The sequence below is a fragment of the Zootoca vivipara genome, chromosome 4 (assembly GCF_963506605.1).
Source record: "Zootoca vivipara chromosome 4, rZooViv1.1, whole genome shotgun sequence".
Classification (NCBI taxonomy): domain Eukaryota; kingdom Metazoa; phylum Chordata; class Lepidosauria; order Squamata; family Lacertidae; genus Zootoca; species Zootoca vivipara.
The window spans coordinates 98,710,933-98,737,229 of NC_083279.1; the positions used below are offsets into that span (position 1 = coordinate 98,710,933).

General features: G+C 47.2%; 1 protein-coding gene across 14 annotated transcripts in view; it reads left to right on the forward strand.

Annotated features, from left to right (window-relative positions):
• Positions 1-26,297, forward strand: part of ARAP1 (ArfGAP with RhoGAP domain, ankyrin repeat and PH domain 1) — a 135,669-nt gene that overhangs the window by 34,341 nt on the left and 75,031 nt on the right. For 4 of the 14 annotated variants that reach the window (XM_060273976.1, XM_060273975.1, XM_060273978.1 and 1 more), the window contains exons 1-3: positions 828-2,308; positions 9,514-9,572; positions 10,243-11,009. In XM_060273976.1, coding sequence (XP_060129959.1) covers positions 9,564-9,572; positions 10,243-11,009 — 776 coding nt within the window. In that variant the 5' untranslated portion in view covers positions 828-2,308; positions 9,514-9,563. The other 10 variants (XR_009557523.1, XM_060273983.1, XM_060273977.1 and 7 more) reach the window with 6 other exon arrangements.

A 26,297-nucleotide genomic window follows, 5' to 3' on the forward strand; every position in this document is an offset into this window, starting at 1 on the left:
TAACCTGCTGAGTATGTTTTGGAGCCTCCAGAGCTGGGAGCAGTCTACCTCTGGGTCCCAACCATAGCTGCCAAGTTTTCCCTTTTCTCGCGAGGAAGCCTATTCAGCATAAGGGAAAATCCCTTAAAAAAAGGGATAACTTGGCAGCTATGGTCCTGGGGCCCTTTCTATGTGCAGCTGTCCTTTGCCAACAACAAATGGTCACTGTTTTTTGTGTTGAATATATGCTATATAGTCATTTATGGACCTAATACGTATCTCAAGCCATTTGCACATGTTGCCATGCAACCAGTCCGTGCAGAATGCAGGCACCCTATATATAGAAAGGAGCAAACCAGTGATATTTTAGGGAGCAGGCTAGCAGGTGGGGCCCATGACTTACATCACAGGAACCTACAAAACACGGTGGCTGTATATAGGTTTTATTTTATTTGTTTTCTATCTTATATTTTGGAATTGTAAACCCAGTTTTCCCCCTATAACTTTTTGGGGGGCCCCCAAGAGAGCGGGGCCCTAAGAAGATTCCACCTAAACATTAGGAAGAACTTCCTGACCGTAAGAGCTGTTCGGCAGTGGAATTTGCTGCCAAGGAGTGAGGTGGAGTCTCCTTCTTTGGAGGTCTTTAAGCAGAGGCTTGACAGGCATATGTCAAGAATGCTTTGATGGTGTTTCCTGCTTGGCAGGGGGTTGGACTGGATGGCCCTTGTGATCTCTTCCAACTCTATGATTCTATGATTCTATAAGGTAGAGCTTGTTTAGCTTATACGTGACTCCGGCACTGGACGGTGTGCTAGCTGGGAGTTTGTGGCATAAAATAAGCTGGAGGGGGCAACAAGTTGACGAAGGAGCACCTTTGCCCTTAGCTCCCTTTCTGCATCAGTTGAGGTTTGCTGGTTTCGGTCGCAAAGGTCATCTTTGAAGCGGCTGGGCAATGCCTCCCTCCTTTGAAAAGCGCTTTGTGACGTCGGGACGGGTTGCATCCTGGCTGCTAGCTCCTGTCAAAGCCCCGCACGGGCAGGCAGGTGCTTGTGGCGGTGGCCGAGGGAGAGGGAGCAAGTTGTGAGTCACCAAATTGTGCCTGTGATGGACAGCCGTTGCTTTTAGCGTCCCCTATTTTTAGCTGCAGGAAACTCCTCCGCTTTGCCGCCCCCACATCCTGCAACTGTTTTGCAACGCCAGAGCCTCTGGGAGAGGGTGGCAGGAGAGGGTGCTGCCCTCGCATCCTCGTGGGTGCCCTTTCTTAGCTTGCACCTCGCCTCTTGCCCTAGAGGGCTCGGCCGTTCGGATTTAGCATTTCAGACAAGAGGATTTAATTGCAGGAGTGCGGAATTTTGCTAAAGGGCCTTTCAAAAGGCATTGTGGTGCAGTGCAATCACTAGAGAATTATTTGTCCGTTTTGCAAATATCACTTGTGCAATCAATCAATCAAGCAAGCAAGCAAATGATGGGAATACTGTCGCGACAGGGCCCCACCTGCAACAAGGTGAAGCAAGATGGAGACCCCGAACAAAGGGGGGTCTTCCCTTTTGATTAGCATCCCACCACCAAGGTACACCCCTAAAGATACACCACTAATATGTCACTAATATGTCATTGATACGTCACAAAAAGGAGGGGTAGAAATTTGAGTACCTGGCCAGCTGCTCCTGGCCTCTTCTCACCCCCTCCCTGTTACATTCCACGGGACAAAGAGAAGTTCCAGTCATTATGAAGGTGATAGCTGTTCTTTGATTAGATCCTGAGTCAATCCACTTTGGGAGGAAAATCCATTGTGTAGAAGATAGTTGGCTGTCTGGCACAGTTGGAGGTGGAAATTCCCTTGCCAGAGGAGGCTGTGTACCTGTTGTCTTGCTTGCCAGATTATGGCCGGTTGGGTGAATCCTCCAAGATCCCTCCCTTTGATAGTGAATGTATGTATTATAAGAAGCGTTCAGGTCTCCTAATCTGCTCACTGGGATTATTATGGGCTAGACTCGGGGATGCTTTGACGTTTTGCTATTGTTTGGGGTAATTCCCTCCTGTTCAGAAGGTGTGCACAGAGCAGAAGCCGAGCCAGGCGTTCTGTCCTAGGAGAAGGCTTTCTCGTTGCCTTATCTTTGCTTGTTGATCTGAGCAAAGTCAGTTGAGCCCTCCATTGTTCTTTGCAGTGTTTGCGTGGTAATTCACCTGAAGCGCTTCCAGCAACCACTTCCTTGAGCAGCAATATTTGGACTTAAATCCAAAGACACACGGAAATAAAAGGAGAGCGAGAGAAAGAATTAAGGTGGTCCCTTCCCTCCTTTTTTCTTCCATGGAGTTCCGGTTTCAGGTGTTGTAAAATTTAAGCTGGTTCCTATGAACCCAGAGAAATGGATCTTGACCCAGGGAGAGCTCAAGGATCCAGGCAAGCAGACGAATTTAAGCGTCTCCTGCCCACCAAATAACAGAGACCAAACCAGGACGTACGAAGCAAGGCACTTTTATTTTAACTGTTGCAACAGGGTCCTTCCTCTCACACAGGAGAACAAGGAAGGAACCCCAAACAAAGATGTCTTGCCCTTAAAAAGAAATTTGAAATTGGTTTCAGCCCACCCCCCAGAAGCATCATCCATATGTCACAGAAGGGGTGTAGCCCAAGACCCCCCTCCCTAGATTCATCATAGGTACATCATGAAAGGGGAGGTCTGGTGGCAGTAATCTGAGCAGTCTGGACCCTGCCCCCTGCCCCCCAAAACCTAATCAACAAAATTGAGAGATATTTACATTTCCCTGTTTCCCAGCCAAGTTAATCACACCCTTTTGTCTGGCAGTCAGGTATCAGGATGCCAGGGATTATCACTTTAATTCCTGAGACAATGAGAAGGTTCCCCCCACCCCACTTCTTCCTTGCAGAGGAACACCTGGTCAGAGAGAGAGTCAAAATGGTGTCAGAAAGGCCTGTCTTCCTGTGCTGCTTCAGACATGTGCCTGTACATTCATGTACATGTTTTATGAACAATTATTATATATATATAGATATGACCTCAAAATTCTTATAACAATTCCCCATTTGGGGCTATAATTTTTCTTAAAAATTGTTGCCCCACAAAAGAATAACCAGATGTGTTGTTTTAGTACTTTGGGAGAAGCATTTCTCAAAAATGGTCTATGTATTACACTTAACAGGATGGTCCACCAATATTGACTGGAAAGTGCAGTTTGCTTGTTTACCCTTTTGTGTGTTCTCAGGTGTCAAAAGCTAGCTCTCCTCTGGTTGCACACCTCCAACGTGGCACAACAGCAACAATCCCTGGTGAATCCCCTTAGGGCTTTCATATTGACCATGTCGCCTGGCACTCACCATAGCTGCCACAGGTTTGGACATGTCATGAGAGAGATGCCTTTGCCTTGGGCTTTCTATGGGCCTTTATTATAGGCTCTGGCCTTGCACTGTAGGGAGTTGCCCAGTTGCTCTTAAAGGAAGAAAGCTACTTGCACCTTGGATACACTTGCCCAATTAGAACTGAAGCCAAATTAAAATTTATACAGCCCCATAAAACATGTCCAAATTAGTCAAATTTAACTCTAAAAGGGATCATTCCTGTTAAATCAAGACATAAATACCTTCATTTATCTGGTGTTTCATGGATCTTGGAGCTTATTCTTGGTAAAATGAGTAAAAACAAATTTAAAAAATGTGTAGAGAAGGTTGGCACACTGCAGAGTGCCAGGTGGGACAAGAAAATGTGGTCATAAGTTGATCTAATCTAAATACTGAACTATGCAATATCCTGATCCTTTAAAAGGCATACAATGCATGGCAATAATACAAAAAAAAAAACATTGGGACACTATACATTTTTTTTTTTTTAAAAAAAACCCAACAATTAAACACAAAATTGGTTCACCTCCCCCTCCTTGTGGAAATAACATACTGTCAGACATAGTTCAATGTTTCTGTCGAATATCACGCAACATAAGACCTAATAATTATATATCAGTTGTATGTCTTGAGGCCATCATGATCTTGAGACAATTCCGGCTGCTTTTAAATCCTAGGGCACAGAGTCTTGAGGTCAAGGAGAGAGAATGTCCTTGCAATTCACTTTCCCCCTTTGTCCCAAAGTCATTTGACACATTTCAGTATTCCTATATAACACATAATGCACAAAACCTTCAAATTATTAATTATACGCCATTTGTATATCTTGAGGCAATCAGGTGAACTTGAGTTAATTCTTGCTGCTTTTGCATGTATCTCCAACAAGGGGGTTTTCTTGTCTGCCTTCGAGTCACTGGGAGGAAGTTAACAGTACTTCTATAACAGCACTTCTAAACCTTGCTGAAACGTTATAGCTTTCTAGGTCCTCCTTCTTAGGTTGTGATCAAAGAGATAAAATGTCAATTTGATTTCCTGTAAAACATCCTTTTGAAAATAGGCCTGCAGGGGGTTGGGGCCTGAAGATATAATTAGTTAAAAAATAATAGTGATAAATAGTCAAGAAAGGGGAGAATATTCTAGAAATTTCTTCTTGGGGAGCTGCAAATAATATAAGATCATAGTTATTTAATTACTGCTGTTATTGTCTACTCAGTCAGTTTAATTTACTTCACCTAGTTTGGCTGTGGAGGAAACAAAGGACAAAAATTTTGTTAATTAGGACACAATCGATAAGTTATTAACATTTTCCTTATGTGGTTCTGAATTCTCTTTGAGGTTCATGTATCTTGTTTGAAAGGGATTATTATTATTATTATTTACAGGAAAGAATGACTTAGATGCTACATTTGTATGTACAGAAAGAAAAAGTAGAAATACCAAAAAAAAAAAGATACAAAAATAAAACAAAATAAAATTTAGATTACCACTCACACAACAATTTTTACCTGGTTATTGTTAGAATAATTTCATAGACATAATGGAAAAACTGATATAATAAATGGAAGCAGATTATTTATAAGCTAAAGAGAAGCGCCAAAGAGAAATGAAATTACTGTTTGTATCTCCTCACTCCTCACTTTTTTTTTTTTTTTGCTGTGGAAGAAAAGAATTGGCAAAACACTCAATCATTGCTACATTAGAAAAGGGAGGGTTATATTAACATAGGGTAATGCTTCGGGGTGAAATGCAAATGGGAGATAAGTATCCATCCTGAGTACCTGCTAGGAAAGAAATGGAGCCTTTTGTTTGCATAGTCTGTCAACTGGTAGACAGCAATTTTCTATGAATTTCCAAGTGTGGAGGGGCTTGTTTAGGTGGCGTCCCCCCCCCCCCCATTGGGAGATAATTTTGCATTAAGGTTCTGAAAGAATTTCTCCACACCCTGAATCTCAGTATTCTGCTGGAAAGGGAAAATTATTTCATGTGAAAATCAGTCAGGAAATGTTCCTAAAATGTACAGAGTTTTGCATGTTGAACTGGAATTGGCAGCTTCTAAACAGTTGATGGTTCTCAATGGTTCTTTATCTATTTATTTTTACATAAGGAAATTTAAATTTAAGTTTCATGTGCAAAGCATAACCTTGAACCTCTTAATTAATTTATAAACTACTCAAGAGACAGACTTATAGTAGTACTCTGCTATTTATACCTGTGGAAAGAATCTGGCATGTTAAGATTTTTGGAACTTGGCAACCACTTAACCTTGATGGACCAGTAACACACATGAGGTTGTTTTCCCTCAGTGGTTCAAAGCTTTACATTAAGAAATTTGAATAATATTTCATGAGCAGATTATAACCTTTTCGCCCCTTAGTTAAAACCTCATTTTTCTCCTCTATTTTCCTCTTCAAGCTGACATAGCCTCTGTGCATGTACAGAGTTCATGATTCGGCAGTCTATTGTACCATTTTTTAAAGTGCTGCACCTCTTGACAAAATTACCATCTGAATAAAGGAAGGGAAGGGGAAAGAGTAGATTTTAAAATAGGGTTAGATTTTACACAGAAACTCACTTTTCAGTGCTTACAAACACATTTTCTCTCCCTCCTTTTTGCAAGTTTGGAAAGGGTTGGAAGGGATCTTGAGTAATCTAGTCCACCCCTTCTGAAATATGGGGATCTCAACACTATCACTGCCCTTAGGATACACATACATTTGAGTACAGACGCCTGACTGGGAAGGAAACACAGGCTATGCCCTATCACGGAAGCACATGTGTGTACTAAGGGAAAAATAAGGAAGGGGAAGATTAAAAGTACCAACGTTATATAGAAGCCTTTAGCAAACCTTAAGATTGGATAAACAGTTTAAGAGGGAATTTACTTCCTTACTAAAACCATTCTGTCCATTTGAATCAAGGTTAAAGTGACTCAGATAGACATTTGCTGGCTATGGATCCTCTACTTTTAATAACATTTCCCTAGAAGGAACACCATATTCCATAGTCACATGGTGAAACATTACATACAGAGCACATGGCTCCCTTGTGACACAGACCTTAAATATTATGAGTTCACAAACAAACATTTTCAAGGTTACAATCTCCCTTTTCCCTTCCCGCTCCCCCTTTCTGTACAGAAAGGGGTAGGTATGCACATACACCCCACTTTTACTCTCTAGAGAAAGATTGGGAAATGTTCAAGACTTTCATATGTGCTTAAACTTTACCCCCTTAATAGAGAAAGTGATAAAAACTTATATAATCACTCCACAAAAACAACAATTACACTCTTGTTCCAACTCTGAAAACCAATAATCTTTCCTTGCCAGAAAGCAGAGCTGGGCTGAATTTCAACCCATCACCACATCAGACACATTGCCTTTCACATAGCTCTAAAATGGGGGTTAGAAGGGACCCTGAGGTCATTTAGTCTAACCCTCTAAGATACAGGATTCACAAGATTTGAATGAAAATACCAACTTTATATAGAACCCTTTAGCAGATGAGTTTTTTTCCTTAAGAGGTGATATCAGGAGCCCAACACAATTGAAGTTAAAACTAGACTCAGATAGACAATTCCTGGCTAAGGAAGCTCTACTTTTGACAAACAATTCACCTTTATAGGAATAGCTGTTCAATTTTCCTTTAGTCAATATTCCTCTAGTCACTTGGAGGAAGACTCCCTTTTAGAGCCTCTCTCAATAACAAACATTTGCACACCTCATGAAGTGAACATTTTCAAGTTTCAAAATATTTTCAAAGCATTGAGCAAGCATTTTCAAACTTACTACTCTTATTTTCCTTCATCCTGCCCCCTCTTTTTACTTTTGGAGAGGAAAAAATGGCCTTCTACAGCCTCTTTAAAACAAACCTTTACACACTACCTCCACTCTTTTAAATATTTGCCATTGTTTTTGGGTTGATCAAGCCCTTACATAAGATTATTTAAGCAAGCTTGCCTTATTATTATATTATTTTAAACTATGCATGCTTTAAAAAAGGCAGTCTGTGGGTGTCATGGCCAAATTTTACACAAACCCCTAATTTCCTAAACCTGGATTATATCTCTCATTTACTTTAAGGGGAACAATGAACTATAGCAGACACAAGGATCAGACGCACATACACTTCACAGACAACACAGACAACATGTAACATGCAAACATATATAATTTTATACCATAACATACTTTGTAGGATTCCTCACAAAACTTTTCTCATTCAGAGTTCACCAGGGTTAATTTTAAAGCGGAGATTCACTGTATGTTAAAGGAACCTCCTGGTAGCCATTTCCCCTCATCTGGGTGGTCCATAGTAAAGCGGACCCAGTGTTTTTTTCTTACAAAGTTTTTGCAATTGGTTCCCTTCAAGCTTGTCCGCCCCGGGGATTTCGTGCCAATTTAAGAGAACGAATTGGAGTGGACTTTCATCCTCAAAGTCCTTACCGGAGCCAAGCCTCAGTTGTGCTTTGCCTCGGTTGGGAGTCTGGGAAAGGAATTCCTTAGAGTGGGTTGCACCCATTTTACTTAAGCCTTTTTATACTGCAGTTCGGGTCCCCGACCCTGTTCCTGGACACTCTTAACTTCCCGAGTCTATGACTCACCCCCACGTCCTAGTGGTGTTCCTGCCTGCCGTTCGCGTGCACTAACTACTAGGCGGCCTGGTGCAGCTAAAACCCTATTGGAACCCTCCCACTGGTCATCAATTGCCTGAGGGTTCCACAGCAACTTCCCTGCCTCTTACACACTAGACTCATATCCTACTGAACGCTTGCCTACGCAATGTCAGGTCGGAACTGAGGAATACAGAGATACAGAGTAGTAGGAAAGGAACGGGCGCACTTGCAATCTCTGGTCATGGGTCATACCTAACAAAGGTCGCCATGGCAGGGGGGCGTCTTCACCCGAAGATTAAGAGCAGAGGAATAGGAAACAGAGCTGGGATAGCCAGATTCCCAGATTGGTAGAAAAGCGACAGTTTGCTCAGACTTCTGCTCAGTTTGGCAGAAGGGAGCTGGGACAGTCTTTCTGAGCTCTGCGTTTAACGTAAAGACTGTTGCCCTGGACCTCAGTTCTACCTTGTAACTGTGCCTGGCAGCCTTGCTGCAACTAAGGTCCAAAGAGGAGAGTAGAAAAGGATAGTCCAAGTGGAGAAATAGATTTTTAGTTGCTGTGGTTCTTAGCTCACCCAAGGTGTCCCCTTTTAATACTCACGACCGATCCTTTCAGTCGAATCCCGTTGTCTCCAGCTTCCAACTGGTTCCTGAAAAAAAAACAGCCTTGTCCCTTTAAACGTTGCTTCGTCCTGGGGGTCCCGCTTGGACTCTCAATTACTACCAAGTGCCTCGGGTCCTGAGGTTGGTTTACCCCCCTGCAAAAGAGGCAAGGGCGCGCTGGGCTCCCCTTCCTCAGTGAACCCGGAGCTCAAGGCAAAACTGGGTCCCCGAAGTGGTCGCCAAATTGTTGTAAAATTTAAGCTGGTTCCTATGAACCCAGAGAAATGGATCTTGACCCAGGGAGAGCTCAAGGATCCAGGCAAGCAGACGAATTTAAGCGTCTCCTGCCCACCAAATAACAGAGACCAAACCAGGACGTACGAAGCAAGGCACTTTTATTTTAACTGTTGCAACAGGGTCCTTCCTCTCACACAGGAGAACAAGGAAGGAACCCCAAACAAAGATGTCTTGCCCTTAAAAAGAAATTTGAAATTGGTTTCAGCCCACCCCCCAGAAGCATCATCCATATGTCACAGAAGGGGTGTAGCCCAAGACCCCCCTCCCTAGATTCATCATAGGTACATCATGAAAGGGGAGGTCTGGTGGCAGTAATCTGAGCAGTCTGGACCCTGCCCCCTGCCCCCCAAAACCTAATCAACAAAATTGAGAGATATTTACATTTCCCTGTTTCCCAGCCAAGTTAATCACACCCTTTTGTCTGGCAGTCAGGTATCAGGATGCCAGGGATTATCACTTTAATTCCTGAGACAATGAGAAGGTTCCCCCCACCCCACTTCTTCCTTGCAGAGGAACACCTGGTCAGAGAGAGAGTCAAAATGGTGTCAGAAAGGCCTGTCTTCCTGTGCTGCTTCAGACATGTGCCTGTACATTCATGTACATGTTTTATGAACAATTATTATATATATATAGATATGACCTCAAAATTCTTATAACACAGGCTAGGTGCTTCAATGGCAAACCCCAGAGAGGCTGGGCCAACCCAGCCAGATGGGTGGGGTATGTATGTATGTATGTATGTATGTATGTATGTATGTATGTATGTATAAACAAACAAACAAACAAACAAACAAACAAACAAACAAACAAAATTTTGCTTGCAATAGTGTCTGTACTTGGAATTAAAAGCTGAAACATGCCTCTCATCAGCTTTAGCCTTTGCTGAACGAATGCCCCATGTGTCTTTACAAGTTAAGCCGGTGCATATTTAGTCAAAAGTCCACCTCATTGCATTCACCGGGGTTTGCTCACAGGCAACCCTGAGCAGGATTGCCACTTTAGGTGCCGTAGAAAGGCGGATAATAATAATAATAATAATAATTTATTATTTATACCCCGCCCATCTGGCCGGGTTCCCCCAGCCACTCTGGGCGGCTTCCAACAAAACAGAAATTCTAAAATACAGAAATCCATCAAACATTAAAATACAGAAATCCATCAAACATTAAAAGCTTCCCTAAAAAGGGCTGCCTTGAGATGCCTTTAAAAGAGGATTCAAAGACAGCGGATAGCTCAGTTGACGTGAGCGTGGTGCTGGGTAATGCCAAGGTTGCAGGTTCGACCCCCACATGGGACAGCGTTGTAGGGGGTTGGGCTAGATGACCGTTGGGGGTCCCTCCCAACTCTACAAGTCCATGATTTTATCTCTCTCCCGTGCTTCCTTCCCCAGGTGCGGCTGCCGTCGTTTGGGGTCCAGCGAAGACTGAGGAGCTGGAGGGATGAAGTGAGGCCTCGGTGGGTGCCCCTCCCCGGTGCCATGGCGGATGGGGCCTCGCTCCCCATGGGGGACTGGCTGCGTGCCCTCCACCTGGAGCAGTACGCTGAGAACTTCGAGCGGAACGAGCTGTGGCGTGTGTCGGACTGCCAGCACCTGTCGGACGAGGCCCTGACCCGCCTGGGCATCCTTCTCCCAGGGCACCGCCGGCGCATCCTCTCTGGGCTCCTGAAGGCCTTCACGGAGGCGCTGCCTGCCATGGATGCCCCCAAACTGCCCCCCAGGAGGCCGGTCCCCATGAAACGCAACATCTTCCGCGCCGGCGCTGCGGCTGCTGCTTCCTCCACGAAGCAGGAGGCTGGGAGCGACTCGGCGACAGAAGCGTCGCCTCCTCGCCAGCAGCTGGAGACAGCACCCACCCCGCCGCCCATCCCTCCCCGGACGAGCTGTCACCCGCCGGTGAAGTTTTCCTCTACTGCTACGTCTGAACTTCCCGCAGGCCCTTCTCTTTTGGAGTTTACGTCCCCGGCGATGCCGCCGGCGAGGGGCAGGCTCAGCCCGGATGCTGCGGCTGCGGAAGAGATGGCGAACCCTCCCCTGCCCCCTCTGCCTGCCAAGCGCCACCATCTGGAGGGGAAGCCCCCCACCCAAAAGGCCCCTCCGGTGCCCAGCCGCCCTCCCACGCTGCCCCCCAGAGGCCCAAGCCAGAAAGCAGCAGCCAGGTGAGTCCAAAAGATGCAAAGGTGTTGGGCAGGGGGTGTTCCTAGCATGGGCGTACCCAGCGAGGGGCAGGGGGACAGCTGCCCCCCCCCCAGAAGCAAAAATAAATAAATTACCGTATTTTACGGACCATAACCCGCACTTTCTCCCTCCAAAAACTGAAGGGGAAAAGTCGCTGCGGGTTATGGAAATCTGGCTGTTTCCACCCCCTCCACGGCTGCAGCCAGTGACAGGAACGTGGGGGGGGGGAAACAGCCTGAGCTGGGGGGGGCGCTTTTTCCTTCCTTTCTCTCTCTCTCTCTCTCCCTCCCTCCCTTCTCTCTCTCTCTCACCCCTTCCTTCCTTCCTTCCTTCCTTCCTTCCTTCCTTCCTTCCTTCCTTCCTTCCTTCCTTCCTTCCTTCCTTCCTTCCTTCCCTTCCCTTCCCTTCCCTTCCCTTCCCTTCCCTTCCCTTCCCTTCCCTTCCCTTCCCTTCCTCTCTTCCTTCCCTCCCTCCTTCCTTCCCTCTCTCTTCCCCTCTCTTGCCCCCCCCCCCAGTTTTGATTCTGGGTACGCCCCTGGTTCCTAGGTGAGGGGACGGTTGCTTTCTCTCCGCTGGCTTGGGCCGCTGTTGTGTAGTGGTTAGAGTGTCAGTCTGTGACTTGGGAGACCAGGGTTCGAATCCCCTCCCGGCCTTGTTGCTCGCTGGGTAATCCTGGGGCAGGTGCTGAACCGGCGTTCGAAATTTGGCAGGCGCATTTTGAACCTGGCTATCGGCCACTTGCAACCAGGTGAAGATGCCCGGGCGCCAGGATGGCACCTGAGGTCTCCACCATTGGCAGGTGCATGCCTGGGGATCCTTGGAGTTGCCTGTTTTCACACAGAAATCCCACATCCTTTAGTTATTTTATCTGCGCAATCGGAACGGATTTCAGGAACCAAAAAGTCGCATAGAAAAAGACAACTTTCGAGCCACCTGGCCCCCAAATGGCAACTAGGTATTCCGTTTTCCCGACTGTAACCCTGGTTTAAAGTGCCATTTGGTACCTAGCTGTCAGGGTTTTTTGCGACTACTCTTGAGTCACGACCCTCCACATGCTTGTCTTTCAGGAACTTTTATTGGTGCACATTATTTACAGTGAATTGAGCTGCTGGTTTCATGTCTCATCAGTCCGATTCAGAATCCGGCACTGCCCCTTTTCGCGACCTTGACCAACATAAGAGTCGCGGGACAGCTAACCTCCTCCCCTTTCTCCTCCTCCTTAATTCCGGTGTGGGGGGGAAAGGTCTCTGGCCCTTTTGAGTCCCCTCCTCTCTTCCCCCCCCTTCCTGCCTGAGGACCAGTGGCTCTTGGATGTTGCCAGAGTTCTGGCACTCCCTCTCCGTCTCCTGACTTCCCCCTTCTGACCCTTCGCTTTCATTACTGCTGGGAGATGGGCTGCTCCTGATGAGGGGGGGGGCAGTTCCCTATAAGCCTTCCCCCTTACACTAGCCTATATATCTGAGTTTCTAACACTGAACTGAACCTACCCCGCAGGGTTGCTGTGTGGGTTAAATAAGGAGGGGGGGGAGAAGAACCATGTGAAAAGGCGGCACGGCCTTCTGGGAGGCAAAAAACAGCAAAGGGTCTGGTGGCCTGTTTATGATTTTATTATCATTATGTTTATTATTATTGTATTTTAATATTTTCTTGGAAGCCGCCCAGAGTGGCTGGGGAAACCCAGCCAGATGGGCGGGGTAGAAATAATAAATTATTCTTTATTATTACGATGATGGCATTGTCTAGGCAAGAAGGCTTTAAAAAGTGTTAGCGTTTAAAGAGAGCTTCTGTAACCTGGTTCCCCCTTCAGGTGGGTGGACTACATCTCCCATCAGCCCCAGTTAACCGGGCTGTATGATGGGAATTGGGAAGGGGGCAAGGAGCTTTTAACGACAGACGAAAGAAAGGACTTCTTTGCACAGCCCATGAACTGTGGAACTCCCTGCCACAGGAGGCAGGGATGATTGGACAAATTGGAGGAGGAGAGGGCTGTTGGGAAGGGGGCAAGGAGCTTTTAAAGGTAAGGGTAAAGGGACCCCGGACCATTAGGTCCAGTCGTGACCGACTCTGGAGTTGCGCGCTCATCTCGCATTATTGGCCGAGGGAGCCGGCGTATAGCTTCCAGGTCATGTGGCCAGCATGACAAAGCCGCTTCTGGCAAACCAGAGCAGTACATGGAAACGCCGTTTACCTTCCCACTGGAGCAGTACCTATTTATCTACTTGCACTTTTACGTGCTTTCGAACTGCTAGGTTGGCAGGAGCTGGGACCAAGCAACAGGAGCTCACCCCGTCACAGGGATTCGAACTGCCAACCTTCTGATCAGCAAGCCCTAGGCTCAGTGGTTTAACCACAGCGCCACCTGGTTTAATGACAGACAAAAGAAAGGTCTTCTTTGCACAGTCCATGAGCTGTGGAACTCCCTGCCACAGGAGGCAGGGATGATTGGACAAATTGGAGGAGGAGAGGGCTGTCCATGGCTCTTGGCCATGCTTCCGGAAACCACAGGAGGGGAGAGGGCTCCTCCGCTCGGATTCTGCTTTTGGGCTTCCCGTGAGCACCGGGTTGGTTGGCCAGGTGAGGCGAAACTTGAATTCCTACCTGGGCTGCTGTTTGCTTTCTGAGCTACAATCCTTCAAAAACTGTGTGGAAGAGATCTTAAAGAGCGACGAGCATTTCTGAACTGCCACCGCTTTGTCTCAAAGATCAGCAAATCAGCTCGTATGGGTAGAACGTCCTTTTTGAGGGAAAATAGCCAGTTCCCCAGAGTGAGGCTGTTGACGAAGCCTATTTTGGTGTGATGCTGCCACCTTGTGTTGAAATCAATTCAGCCGAGAACCCAGTGAGAGAAGTAAGTTACAGGCACGGCACCCTAGGAATGTCTCCTGTGCAAGTCTGGCACACATCGTAGAATCATGGAGTTACCGAGTTGGAAGGGACCCCAAGGGTCATCCAGTCCAACCCCCACAATGCAGGAATCTTACAGGAGCACAGATGGGGGTGCCAAAGCTGTGCATGCACAATAACCCCCCCCCCAACATCTCTAGTTAAAAGTAAACTAGCTAGAGTGGTGCATGCTCTAGTTATCTCTCGCTTGGACTACTGCAATGCGCTCTACGTGGGGCTACCTTTGAAGGTGACTCGGAAACTACAACTAATCCAGAATGCGGCAGCTAGACTGGTGACTGGGAGCGGCCGCCGAGACCACATAACACCGGTTTTGAAAGATCTACATTGGCTCCCAGTACGTTTCCAAGCACAATTCAAAGTGTTGGTGCTGACCTTTAAAGCCCTAAATGGCCTCGGTCCAGTATACCTGAAGGAGCATCTCCACCTCCATCATTCTGCCCGGACACTGAGGTCCAGCACCGAGGGCCTTCTGGTGGTTCCCTCGTTGCGAGAAGCCAAGTTGCAGGGAACCAGGCAGAGGGCCTTCTCGGTGGTGGCGCCTACCCTGTGGAACACCCTCCCAACAGATGTCAAAAAGGAAAACAACTACCAGACTTTTAGAAGACATCTGAAGGCAGCCCTGTTCAGGGAGGCTTTTAATGTTTAATAGATTATTGTGTTTTATTCTTCTGTTGGAAGCCGCCCAGAGTGGCTGGGGAGACCCGGCCAGATGGGTGGGGTATAAATGCTAAATTATTATTATTATTATTATTATTATTATTATTATTATTATTATTATTATTATTAACACCCTTGTCTGAGAACCTGGAGAGCCACTGCATGAAAGCAGGCATTAGCAGGGCACTCACGGTGGTGGCACCCACAGGTGGAACTCCCTGCCTGGGGAAATCCCACTTCTAGCCATGTTCGGGCGCAGCTTGGAATCTCTCCTCTTTTGTTCAGGCCTTTGGGATGTGTGTGTGTGTGCGTGTATACGAAGGTTGTCGGGGAGATATTATCTGCTGCCATTTTCCCAGATTTTTCAAAATGATGAAATGTGTTGCTTTATTGCTTGAGAGCCGGAGTGGTTTAGTGCTTATAGTGCCGGGCTGGGACCTGAGAGACCAGGGTTCAAATCCCCCACTCGGCTATGAAACTCCCTGGCTGACCTTGGCCCAGCCTACCTCACAGGGCTGTTGCGGGGATCAGTTGAGGAGGGGGAGAACCATGGTGCGTCACCTTGAGAAAAGGGGGGCTGTTAATGCCAAAAATGTTACGCCGTGGTTCCGCTCCTTCCTCCTGGGCCGTGTCCAGAAAGTGGTGTTGGGGGATGAGTGTTCAGACCCCTGGGCTCTCACTTGTGGGGTGCCTCAGGGTTCTGTCCTCTCCCCCATGCTTTTTAACATCTATATGCAGCCACTGGGAGAGATCATCAGGGGGTTTGGGCTGGGTGTTCATCAGTATGCGGATGATACCCAGCTCTACCTCTCTTTCAAATCAGAACCAGTGAAGGCGGTGAAGGTCCTGTGTGAGTGCCTGGAGGCGGTTGGAGGATGGATGGCGGCTAACAGATTGAGATTGAATCCTGACAAGTACTGTTTGTGGGGGACAGGAGGCGGGCAGGTGTGGAGGACTCCCTGGTCCTGAATGGGGTAACTGTGCCCCTGAAAGACCAGGTGTGCAGCCTGGGCGTCATTTTGGACTCACAGCTGTCCATGGAGGTGCAGGTCAACTCTGTGTCCAGGGCAGCTGTTTATCAGCTCCATCTGGTACGCAGGCTGAGACCCTACCTGCCCACTGACTGTCTCTCCAGAGTGGTGCATGCTCTAGTTATCTCTCGCTTGGACTACTGCAATGCGCTCTACGTGGGGCTACCTTTGAAGGTGACCCGGAAACTGCAATTAATCCAGAATGCGGCAGCTAGACTGGTGACTGGAAGTGGCCGCCGAGACCACATAACATCGGTCCTAAGAGACCTACATTGGCTCCCAGTACGTTTCCGAGCACAATTCAAAGTGTTGGTGCTGACCTTTAAAGCCCTAAACGGCCTTGGCCCAGTATACCTGAAGGAGCGTCTCCACCCCCATTGTTCAGCCCGGACACTGAGGTCCAACGCCGAGGGCCTTCTGGCGGTTCCCTCCCTGCGAGAAGCAAAGGTACAGGGAACCAGGCAGAGGGCCTTCTCGGTAGTGGCGCCCACCTTGTGGAACGCCCTTCCATCGGAGGTCAAGGAGATAAACAACTACCTGACATTTAGAAAACACCTAAAGGCAGCCCTGTTTAGGGAAGTTTTTAATCTGTGATATTTTAATGTATTTTGGTATTTGTTGGAAGCCGCCCAGAGTGGCTGGGGAAACCCAGCCAGATGGGCGGGGTATAAATAAATAAATAAATAAATAAATAAATAAATAAATAATAATTGAAGGCCACAGGGCCCACACTACCCATATACCAAATATGCCCGTAAAACAGGACCTGAAAAGAACTGGGGAAAGTTTCCCGAAGGCATTTCCTTCTGCAGAGGAAACACTCGGGATTGATCTGTGTGCTAAAATAAAGGACAATTATCTCAGGGTTTGTTTCCTAAACGCCCAAGGGCGAAGGAATGGTTTTCTGTGCAGCTTGCGCACCCTAAAATGTTATAGCAATTATAAAGCAAAAGCCAGATACTTTTAAACACAGAGAAGTTGCTTCTCTTGCAGCCCTCTTGTTTCTGAGCAACGCAGGTTGTCTTCTCTCTCTCTCTCTCTCTCTCTCTCTCTCTCTCTCTTGAGGCAGACCCTTCAGAAACTCCGGGGGGTCTGCGCAAAAAAGAAAGGAGAGTGGAAAAAAGTTTCTGCGAGAGGAGGAAGTCTGCCAGCCGTGGTGGATTCTGGGTGCTGTTGCTTTCTCTCTGCCACTTTCATATTCTCTCTCTTTAAAGCAGCCTCTGCGCTCTCTCTCTCTCTCTCTTTCGCTCTCTCTTCATTTTTCAGGAAGTCCTATCAGGAAGTGCTTTTGCAGAAAGCAAAAAAAAAAAGAAAAAAGGGGGAAAAAGCTTGCTGTGCAAAGGTTGTGGTCTCTTGGCTTTCGCAGTTCATCTGGAGGGGGGCTCCCTCCCTCTCTCTCTCTTTTCTTGGGGCATCTCTAAAGGGGGATCTTTGAGACAAAAGGGCAGAAAAGAGGTGCCCCCCCATCTGCGCCACTCTCTTGTGTGCCCTGTTGGCATTTGGAAGCCAGCCTGCCTGCCTGCCTGCCTGCCTGCCTGCCTGCCTGCCTGCCTGCCTGCCTGCCATGGGACTGCAGAGGTTTCCGAGGCCTTCGCCGCCACGTCCCCCAGGTAACAGAGCTGAGGACAAACTTGGACTTGTCTCCTCTTTGCAAAGCAAGGAGCTGAAAGGAAAGGAGCAATGGAGAGACCTGACTTTTGGCTTTGTGTGGGTAGAGGCTGCTAATTCTCTCCCCCTCTAAAAAGCAGGCTGCCTTCCTTTTTCTGATGGTTGAAAACTGCTCTGTGCGCGACATCTTTTGGAAGGAGATTTGGGGCTTTTGTGGGGTGGGTGGGGGGGAAAACCGGTCTTGTGTAGGGGAGAGGGAGAAATTCAACTTTCTTGATGTGGGTTTATTTTTATCTTTTTAAGCTGCTTGGTTTCTCCCAGTTTGGGGCTTTGTTCCTGGAAGGTCTGAGATTTATATGTGCATAAAAGTCGGGGGAACTTTGTTGAAGCCTTGTGAAGAGTCGACCGCCAGGAGCCTCGGTGATGCTCCAAGATTGAGAGGGTTCTGGCAGAATCGTAGAATTGTGGAATCAGGAGGGACACCCAAGGATCATCTAGGCCAACCCCCTGCAATGCAGGAATCACAGCTAAAGGTCCTTGGCAATCACTTATCAGGGTTATTGATTCTGGACTGGGATAGTTTCCCCTGTCGTGATAAACATGGGTGAAAGATGACTACGGTAGGATTTATTGGGGCTTTTCCGGCTGCTTAAAGGAATCTTTGATAACAAATCAAATGAAACTTAAAATTTGAATTATTACATAAAACAATATTGAATAGGCTGGAAAATGCATATGTTACAGTCTACACAGTAGCAGGTTTTTTTCCACTGTTAACATCAGGATTCCCCCCCAATTTTTATTGATAATTTGATTTTTATTAAAATAAAATAAAAAAATCCTTCCGGTAGCACCTTAGAGACCAACTAAGTTTGTCATAGGTATGAGCTTTCGTGTGCATGCACACTTCTTCAAACACACTGAAACAGAAGCTTTTTTTTAAATCATTTTTTTTGATCATTTTATTTTATCTCTTTTTTATTGATCATTTTTATTCTTTTATCTCTTTTTTATTGACCATTTTTATTGATCATTTTATTCTTTTATCTCTTTTTTATTGACCATTTTTATTGATCATTTTATTCTTTTATCTCTTTTTTATTGATCATTTTTATTGATCATTTTATTCTTTTATCTCTTTTTTATTGATCATTTTTATTGATCATTTTATTCTTTTATCTCTTTTTTATTGATCATTTTATTCTTTTATCTCTTTTGTAAAACGCTTTGAGTTTGTTTTTTTACAGTCAAGCAGGGTATAAATTTTATGAAATAAATATGTTTTATTCAGTTACATATATATATATATATATAAATTTAAAGAACAGCAATAAATGAGAACGTGCCTTTTGGATAAAAAAATGTTTCTTAGACCTACCTCAAAACGGGCCAAGAGGGAGCTTAGCTGACCTCCCGAGAGATCTCCCTTTGTGGAGCCACCACTGAAAAGGCCTTTGCCAAAGATGGGGCAGAGAACAGGACTGCAAGTGAAGATGCTCCAGGGGATCCTTGGATCAGGACTGTTTTCACAAACTAGCAATGCATCCTGTAGAATTCTATCCATTAGATTTTATCTGAAACAATCAGAACGAATTTCAGGAACCAAAAAGGTTGTACTGAAATACAGTGGTACCTTGGGTTGCGGACCCAATCCGTTCCGGGGTGCCGTTCGCACCCTGAAAAGTCCACAACCCGAGCGGCGATAGAGCGCTTCTGCGCATGCACGCGCGGCAGAACCCGGATGTAAACACTTCCAGGTCTGCCGCATTCATATGCTGAAAGATTGCAACCTGCAGCGGACGCAACCCGAAGTATGACTGGATATTTGTGGGGGACAGGAGGCTGGCAGGTGTGGAGGACTCCCTGGTCCTGAATGGGGTAACTGTGCCCCTGAAGAACCAGGTACGCAGCCTGGGAGTCATTTTGGACTCACAGCTGTCCATGGAGGCGCAGGTCAATTCTGTATCCAGGGCAGCTGTCTCTCAGCTCCATCTGGTACGCAAGCTGAGACCCTACCTGCCCGCAGACTGTCTCGCCAGAGTGGTGCATGCTCTAGTTATCTCTCGCTTGGACTACTGCAATGCGCTCTACGTGGGGCTACCTTTGAAGGTGACCCGGAAACTACAACTAATCCAGAATGCAGCAGCTAGACTGGTGACTGGGAGCGGCCGCCAAGACCACATAACACCGGTCTTGAAAGATCTCCATTGGCTCCCAGTATGTTTCCAAGCACAGTTCAAAGTGTCGGTGCTGACCTTTAAAGCCCTAAACGGCCTCAGTCCTGTATACCTGAAGGAGCGTCTCCACCCCCATTGTTCAGCCCGGACACTGAGGTCCAGCTCTGAGGGCCTTCTGGTGGTTCCCTCGTTGCGAGAAGCCAAGTTGCAGGGAGCCAGGCAGAGGGCCTTCTCGGTGGTGGCGCCCGCCCTGTGGAACGCCCTCCCATCAGATGTCAAAGAGGAAAACAGCTAGAAGACATCTGAAGGCAGCCCTGTTTAGGGAGGCTTTTAATCTTTAAACGATTATTTTATTCTTCTGTTGGAAGCCGCCCAGAGTGGCTGGGGAAACCCAGCCAGATGGGCGGGGTAGAAATAATCTATTATTATTATTATTATTATTATTATTATTATTATTATATGACTTTTGTGCCACTTGGCCCCAAAATGGCAACTAGGCATTCTGTTTCGCCAACTGTAACCCTGGTTTAAGGAGACATTTGGCTTATATACCTGAGTCACGAAGAGTCGGACACGACTAAACAACTAAACAACAACAACAACCTGAGTTTCTAATGGTGCATAAAGATTGTGCAACGTCACAAAGGCTGGCAACAGCAATCCCACTTTGTGGGAATCCCTCGCAGATGACTGCAGCGCTTGGAGACAGGCTGTGCGTCCACAACAGTGACCAGAGGAGGAATGACCGCTGGGAGGAGAGCAGAGAGAGACGAAATGCCCCTGGTGCGTCTGCATCAGCACAACTGGACACCTTCATCTGCCCCGGCTGCAAGAAAACATGTCTCTCCTGCAGCCACAGCGGGCACTGCAAACTCCCAGCAGTTTGACTTCACCCCCAAAGGAGCACTCCTCCACTGTCTCCCGAGACAGACGGGTGCCAACAAGAATATCACCTGCTATGCATGCAGAAGACCCCAGATTTAATCCCCTGCGACTCCAGGTACGGCTCAGAGAGAAGCCTTTCTTTTTCAATTATTAGAAATATCACATACCTATAACATTCATATTACATTCCCTCCTCCCACCCCTCCTGGGCTTCCCCCAACTTCCACTTCTGATTTATTTCCCCCTATTACAAACTGCTGTTTCAAAAAGAATACACTAAGACGCCTGCTTCTTGGGAGAAAAGCAATGACAAACCTAGAGAGCATCTTAAAAAAGCAGAGACATCACCTTGCCGATAAAGGTCCGTATAGTTAAAGCTATGGTTTCCCCAGTAGTGATGTATGGAAGTGAGAGCTGGACCACAAAGAAGGCTGATCGCCGAAGAATTGATGCTTTTGAATTATGGTGCTGGAGGAGACTCTTGAGAGTCCCATGGACTGCAAGAAGATCAAACCTATCCATTCTGAAGGAAATCAGCCCTGAGTGCTCAATGGAAGGACAGATCGTGAAGCTGAGGCTCCAAGACTTTGGCCACCTCATGAGAAGAGAAGACTCCCTGATGTTGGGAAAGATGGAGGGCACAAGGAGAAGGGGACGACAGAGGACGAGATGGTTGGACAGTGTTTTCGGAGCTACGAACATGCGTTTGACCAAACTGCGGGAGGCAGTGGAAGACAGGAGTGCCTGGCGTGCTATGGTCCATGGGGTCACGAAGAGTCGGACATGACTAAACGACTAAACAACAACAACAACATATGATTCCTTTGTTTTCTACATATTTTTGATGATAAAGATGTGAGTGTTTATTTAAAACCTGCCATCAAGTCAATAGTCTTCCTTTGTTTCTGCAAGTATACTATAAATGGTTCCCACTCTCTTTCAAAGTCACTGTTGTCTCCCCCCCCCATAGTCTGCCCGTCAATTTTGCCATTTCTGCATAGTTCATCAGTTTTTCTTGCTATTGTTCTTTAGTTGGTACTTCTCCAATCTTCCAATTTTGTGCTATCAAAATTCTCGCTGCTGTAGTAGCATACATAAATACAAAAAAAGGACGCCTCTTTGAAATCCTGGAGAGCTGCTGCCAGCCAGTGTAGGCAGTGTAAGCCAGAATTAATGCTACATTTAATGCTTATAAGCCAGAAATTTTCCTTTCCTGGCAAAGGAACAGGGATTTTTTTTTAAACTGCCAGAAGCGGCCATTTAATTTAGTTGTGATTCCACCTTTGCTGGGGGAGCGGTGGACTAGGTGCCTTTTGCGTGCCTTCCGCTTCTGTGATTCTACTTTAAACAAATGGCCTTCCTCTCGCCTTCTCTCCAAGCGAATGATTAAGATTAAGTGCCCCACGTTCTTCATTTCCCCAGTGCAGCCAGAATCCTAAATGCAGGGGGTTGGACTTGATGACCTTTGGGGTGTCCCTTCCAACTCTGCAATTCCACCAGCCAGTCCCGCAGCCTAGAAAGCAGCCTTGAGAATGGTGGAGCATTTCCCCACAAGGAGCTGGCTTGGGTTATTCCCGTCTCCAATCTTCCCAGAACTTAATGACAGGGCTGTAAGGAAATAATGAACAGGATTCTGGCTCATTTTTGCGGCCAGTGCTGTCGGGAGACAAGGGAGCCCCTGTTCTTGCAGCTGAGTTTGGGGAGAGGGGAGTTTCTTTCAGCCTCTTTCTCTCCAGCTTGTGGTCTGCTTGGCCTCCCCGTCGCCTTTGCCCTCTCCGGCGTCTATATTTAGGGCTCTCTCAGACAGCGCTAATTTGGGTGCAGAGAGGGCAAGTCTTTTCCACATGCATTCAGGAACAATGGCCAGCACAGACTGGGGGGGGGGGGTCACCAACTCTCTGACCCTCTGCATGTTTCCACGCTTGAGTGCGACACCAAGATGCATCTTTGGTTAGAGGCATTCTTAAAAATGGTTATTTGTTTCATATAGGAATCTATATTATTATTATTAATAATAATAATAATAATAATAATAATAATAATATATTTATACCCCGCCCATCTGGCTGGATTTTCCCAGCCACTCTGGGCAGCTTCCAACAAAATATGCAGTGTTAAAAACTCAGGTATATAAACTGGCCACTGGTCCCATCACCTCCTGGCAAATAGAAGGGGAAGAAATGGAGGCAGTGAGAGATTTTACTTTCTTGGGCTCCTTGATCACTGCAGATGGTGACAGCAGTCACGAAATTAAAAGACGCCTGCTTCTTGGGAGAAAAGCAATGACAAACCTAGACAGCATCTTAAAAAGCAGAGACATCACCTTGCCGACAAAGGTACGTATAGTTAAAGCTATGGTTTTCCCAGTAGTGATGTATGGAAGTGAGAGCTGGACCATAAAGAAGGCTGATCGCCGAAGAATCGATGCTTTTGAATTATGGTGCTGGAGGAGACTCTTGAGAGTCCCATGGACTGCAAGAAGATCAAACCTATCCATTCTGAAGGAAATCAGCCTTGAGCGCTCACTGGAAGGACAGATCGTGAAGCTGAGGCTCCAATACTTTGGCCACCTCATGAGAAGAGAAGAATCCTTGGAAAAGACCTTGATGTTGGGAAAGATGGAGGGCACAAGGAGAAGGGGGCGACAGAGGATGAGATGGTTGGACAGTGTTCTCGAAGCTACGAACATGAGTTTGACCAAACTGCGGGAGGCAGTGGAAGACAGGAGTGCCTGGCGTGCTATGGTCCATGGGGTCACGAAGAGTCGGACACGACTAAACGACTAAACAACAACAATATAAACTAGACGCCAAATGGCTCCGTAAACCAGGGTTAAAGTTAAAGGGACCCCTGACAATTGGGTCCAGTCACGGATGACTTTGGGGTTGCAGCGCTCATCTCGCATTATTGGCCGAGGGAGCCGGCGTACAGCTTCCAGGTCATGTGGCCAGCATGACTAAGCCGCTTCTGGCGAGCCAGAGCAGCGGACAGAAACGGCGTTTACCTTCCCGCCGGAGTGGTACCTATTTATCTACTTGCACTTTGACGTGCTTTCGAACTACTAGGTTGGCAGGAGCTGGGACTGAGCAACGGGAGCTCACCCCGTCACAAGGATTCGAACCGCCGACCTTCTGATCAGCAAGCCCACAGCCCACCTGCGCCTAGTTGCCATTTTGGGGCCAGACAGCACAAAAGTCGTATACAGTTGTGCCTTGGATCTCGAACACCTTGGCTCCTGAATACATCAGATCACGAACGATCGAAACCCGGAAGTGAGCATTCCCGTTTTCAAATGCTTTTTGGAAGCCGAACGTCCAGCTGCAGGAGCCTCCTTCAGCCAATCGGAAACCGTGCTTTGGTTTCCGAATGTTTTGGAAGTCGAATGGACTTCCGGAACGGATTCCGTTTGCTTTCCAAGGTACGACTGTATTTCAGTATGACCTTTTGGGTTCCTGAAATTCGTTCTGATTGTTCAGATAAAATATAACAGAGAATTCTACAAGATGGTTGCAAGTGGCCCATAGCCAGGTGCAAAATCTGCTTGACTCCTGGCAGATTTCGAACATTGCATATATGGCACTTTTCTGCCTATATCCATAAAAATGCAAGGCTGTCTTCGCACTGCTCCCATTGGAGGATTCGTGGGGCTGTATTACAATCCTGGATTTGCACAAAGTCAAGGGTCGGTAAGGGAGCAAAGGGAAGGCAGGTCGTATCAAACCAATGGCCATAGCATGGGCGTGAGAAGGGGGAGACACTAAAGGGGGGGGAATTGTGGTTTAAAACAACAGTTTACTCAAAGTCTACTGTCCCGATCAAGGGAAGTCATGGTACCACTGTATTCTGCTGTGGCCGGACCCCACCTGGAATACTGGGCCCAATTCTGGGCATCACAATTTAAGAAGGATGTTGACAAGGTGGGCAGAGGAGGGAGGCCAAGATGATCCAGGGTCTGGAAACCAAGCCTGATGAGGAACGGTTGAAGGAGGTGGGTCTGTTCAGTGTGGAAAAGAGGAGGCTGAGAGGAGATAGAATAGCCACCTTCAAATATCTCAAGGGCTGTCACATGGAAGGTGGAGCAAGTTTGTTTTCTCCTGCTCCGGAGGGTAGGACTCGCACCCATGGCTTCGTTACAAGAAAGGAGATTCCAACTAAATATCAGGAAGAACTTTCTGCCAGTCAGCTGAACGGTCTCCCTCGGGAGTTTGTCGACTCCTTTTGAGCAAAGCTTGGATGGTCTTCTGTCATGGATGATCAAACTGAGATTCCTGCATCACGGGGGTTGGAATAGATGACCCTTGGGGTTCCTTCCAGCTCTGCTATCCTACGCTTCTGTGATGGAAGTAAGCTCCCCTGGGTTGCTGCTTATCACTTTGCACAAAGTTGTAAGGGTGATCTCAAAGCTGACTTGGTAGTCAGATAGCTTCTGTTACATCTCCTGTTATTTTTTCCAAGCTATGTACTTTGTCTGATCGATATTCTACAGTACAGCCATTTAAATGTCTTTGCAGGAAGTGGGGGTTATTGCTTTTATTTCATTTCAACAATCTACTTGTGCTTTTACCTCGTATGAAGCTCTTGTGACAAAGGGCTGAATATGAACCTGATAATACTTTGCAATATAAATTGAGCAGAAACCTCTAAATACGGAAACAAGGAGGCCCTCCTTGTGGCTGGCTAATTTGGCATTAATTTGGCATTGCATTTGTACCCCAAATGCATTCTGCCCCCCCCCCCACAAGTTGGGGTGCCGATGCTCATTCCCGGCACACTTTTAGCGCTGCGTTGGCCAGACCCCTTTCCCCCGGATGCTTGTGAAGGTGGCGCAGAGCTTCTACCCAACGTTTTATGAGCTAGACTGGCACCCTCTGGCTTGGCGCAACTTTTCCAGTGAGAGGCCTCCCAGCCGGAGCGGAGAGGAAGGATTACTGCCTCTTTGTTTCGTTTCTATAGAGGCGGCGGCGGCGGCAACCCAGGGAGAGCCAGCCCCGTTCGCGTTTGCCCATGTAGGCTTCCGCCACTGCCCTCCCAGCCTGCCCAGAGGCTGTCTGTCGGGGGGCCAAGAATAGGGCGTCCAGCTGCCAATAAATGCCACCAGGCTGCAAGAGTGACCCCCGAGGTAACCCCAGAGCCTGGACGCCAGCCCTACAAGGGGAGCTCTGTTGCAGCTTGGACTTGGTGAGCCTTGGGGGTCTCTTTCCAACTCTCTAGTTCTATGATTCTATGAGGCCAGCCAGGATTCCTCTGTTGCTGTTTCTGATCTCCCCCGTTCTTTGCATTCAGGTCAGTTGCACTCTTAGAGAGAGAGAGAGAGAGAGAGAGAGAGAGAGAGAGAGAGAGAGAGAGAGAGAGATTTTGTTCTTTTAAAGTTGTGTGTTATTTTTTTGGGGGGGGGCGGGGGGAGGCAGGAAGCCCCAACTCTGTTTGGAGTTGCTCTCTTCGGTCAGATCTTCCGGATGTGGCCACAGGTCCCCCCCCCCAGTGCACTCTCCTTGCACGTGAAATCGCTCTCCCTTCCCTCTCTGTCTGCTTCTGGTAAAAAAACCAAAAACGTTTCCGTAATGGGCCCTGGCGTTTGGCAGGAATCTCTTATCACATTTGGGGACTTTGCAATAAACTACAGTTGTTGTTGTTGTTGTTGTTTAGTCGTGTCCGACTCTTCGTGACCCCATGGACCATAGCACGCCAGGCACTCCTGTCTTGCACTGCCTCCCGCAGTTTAGTCAAACTCATGTTCGTAGCTTCGAAAACACTGTCCAGCCATCTCGTCCTCTGTCGTCCCCTTCTCCTGGTGCCCTCCATCTTTCCCAACATCCAGGGAGTCTTCTCTTCTCATGAGGTGGCCAAAGTATTGGAGCCTCAGCTTCAGGATCTGTCCTTCCAGTGAGCACTGTCCATGGAGTTTTCTTGGCAGGGATACTGGAGTGGCTTGCCAGTTCCTTCTCCAGGTGGATCACGTTTAGTCAAAACTCTCCACTATGACCTGTCCATCTCAATCTTTCCC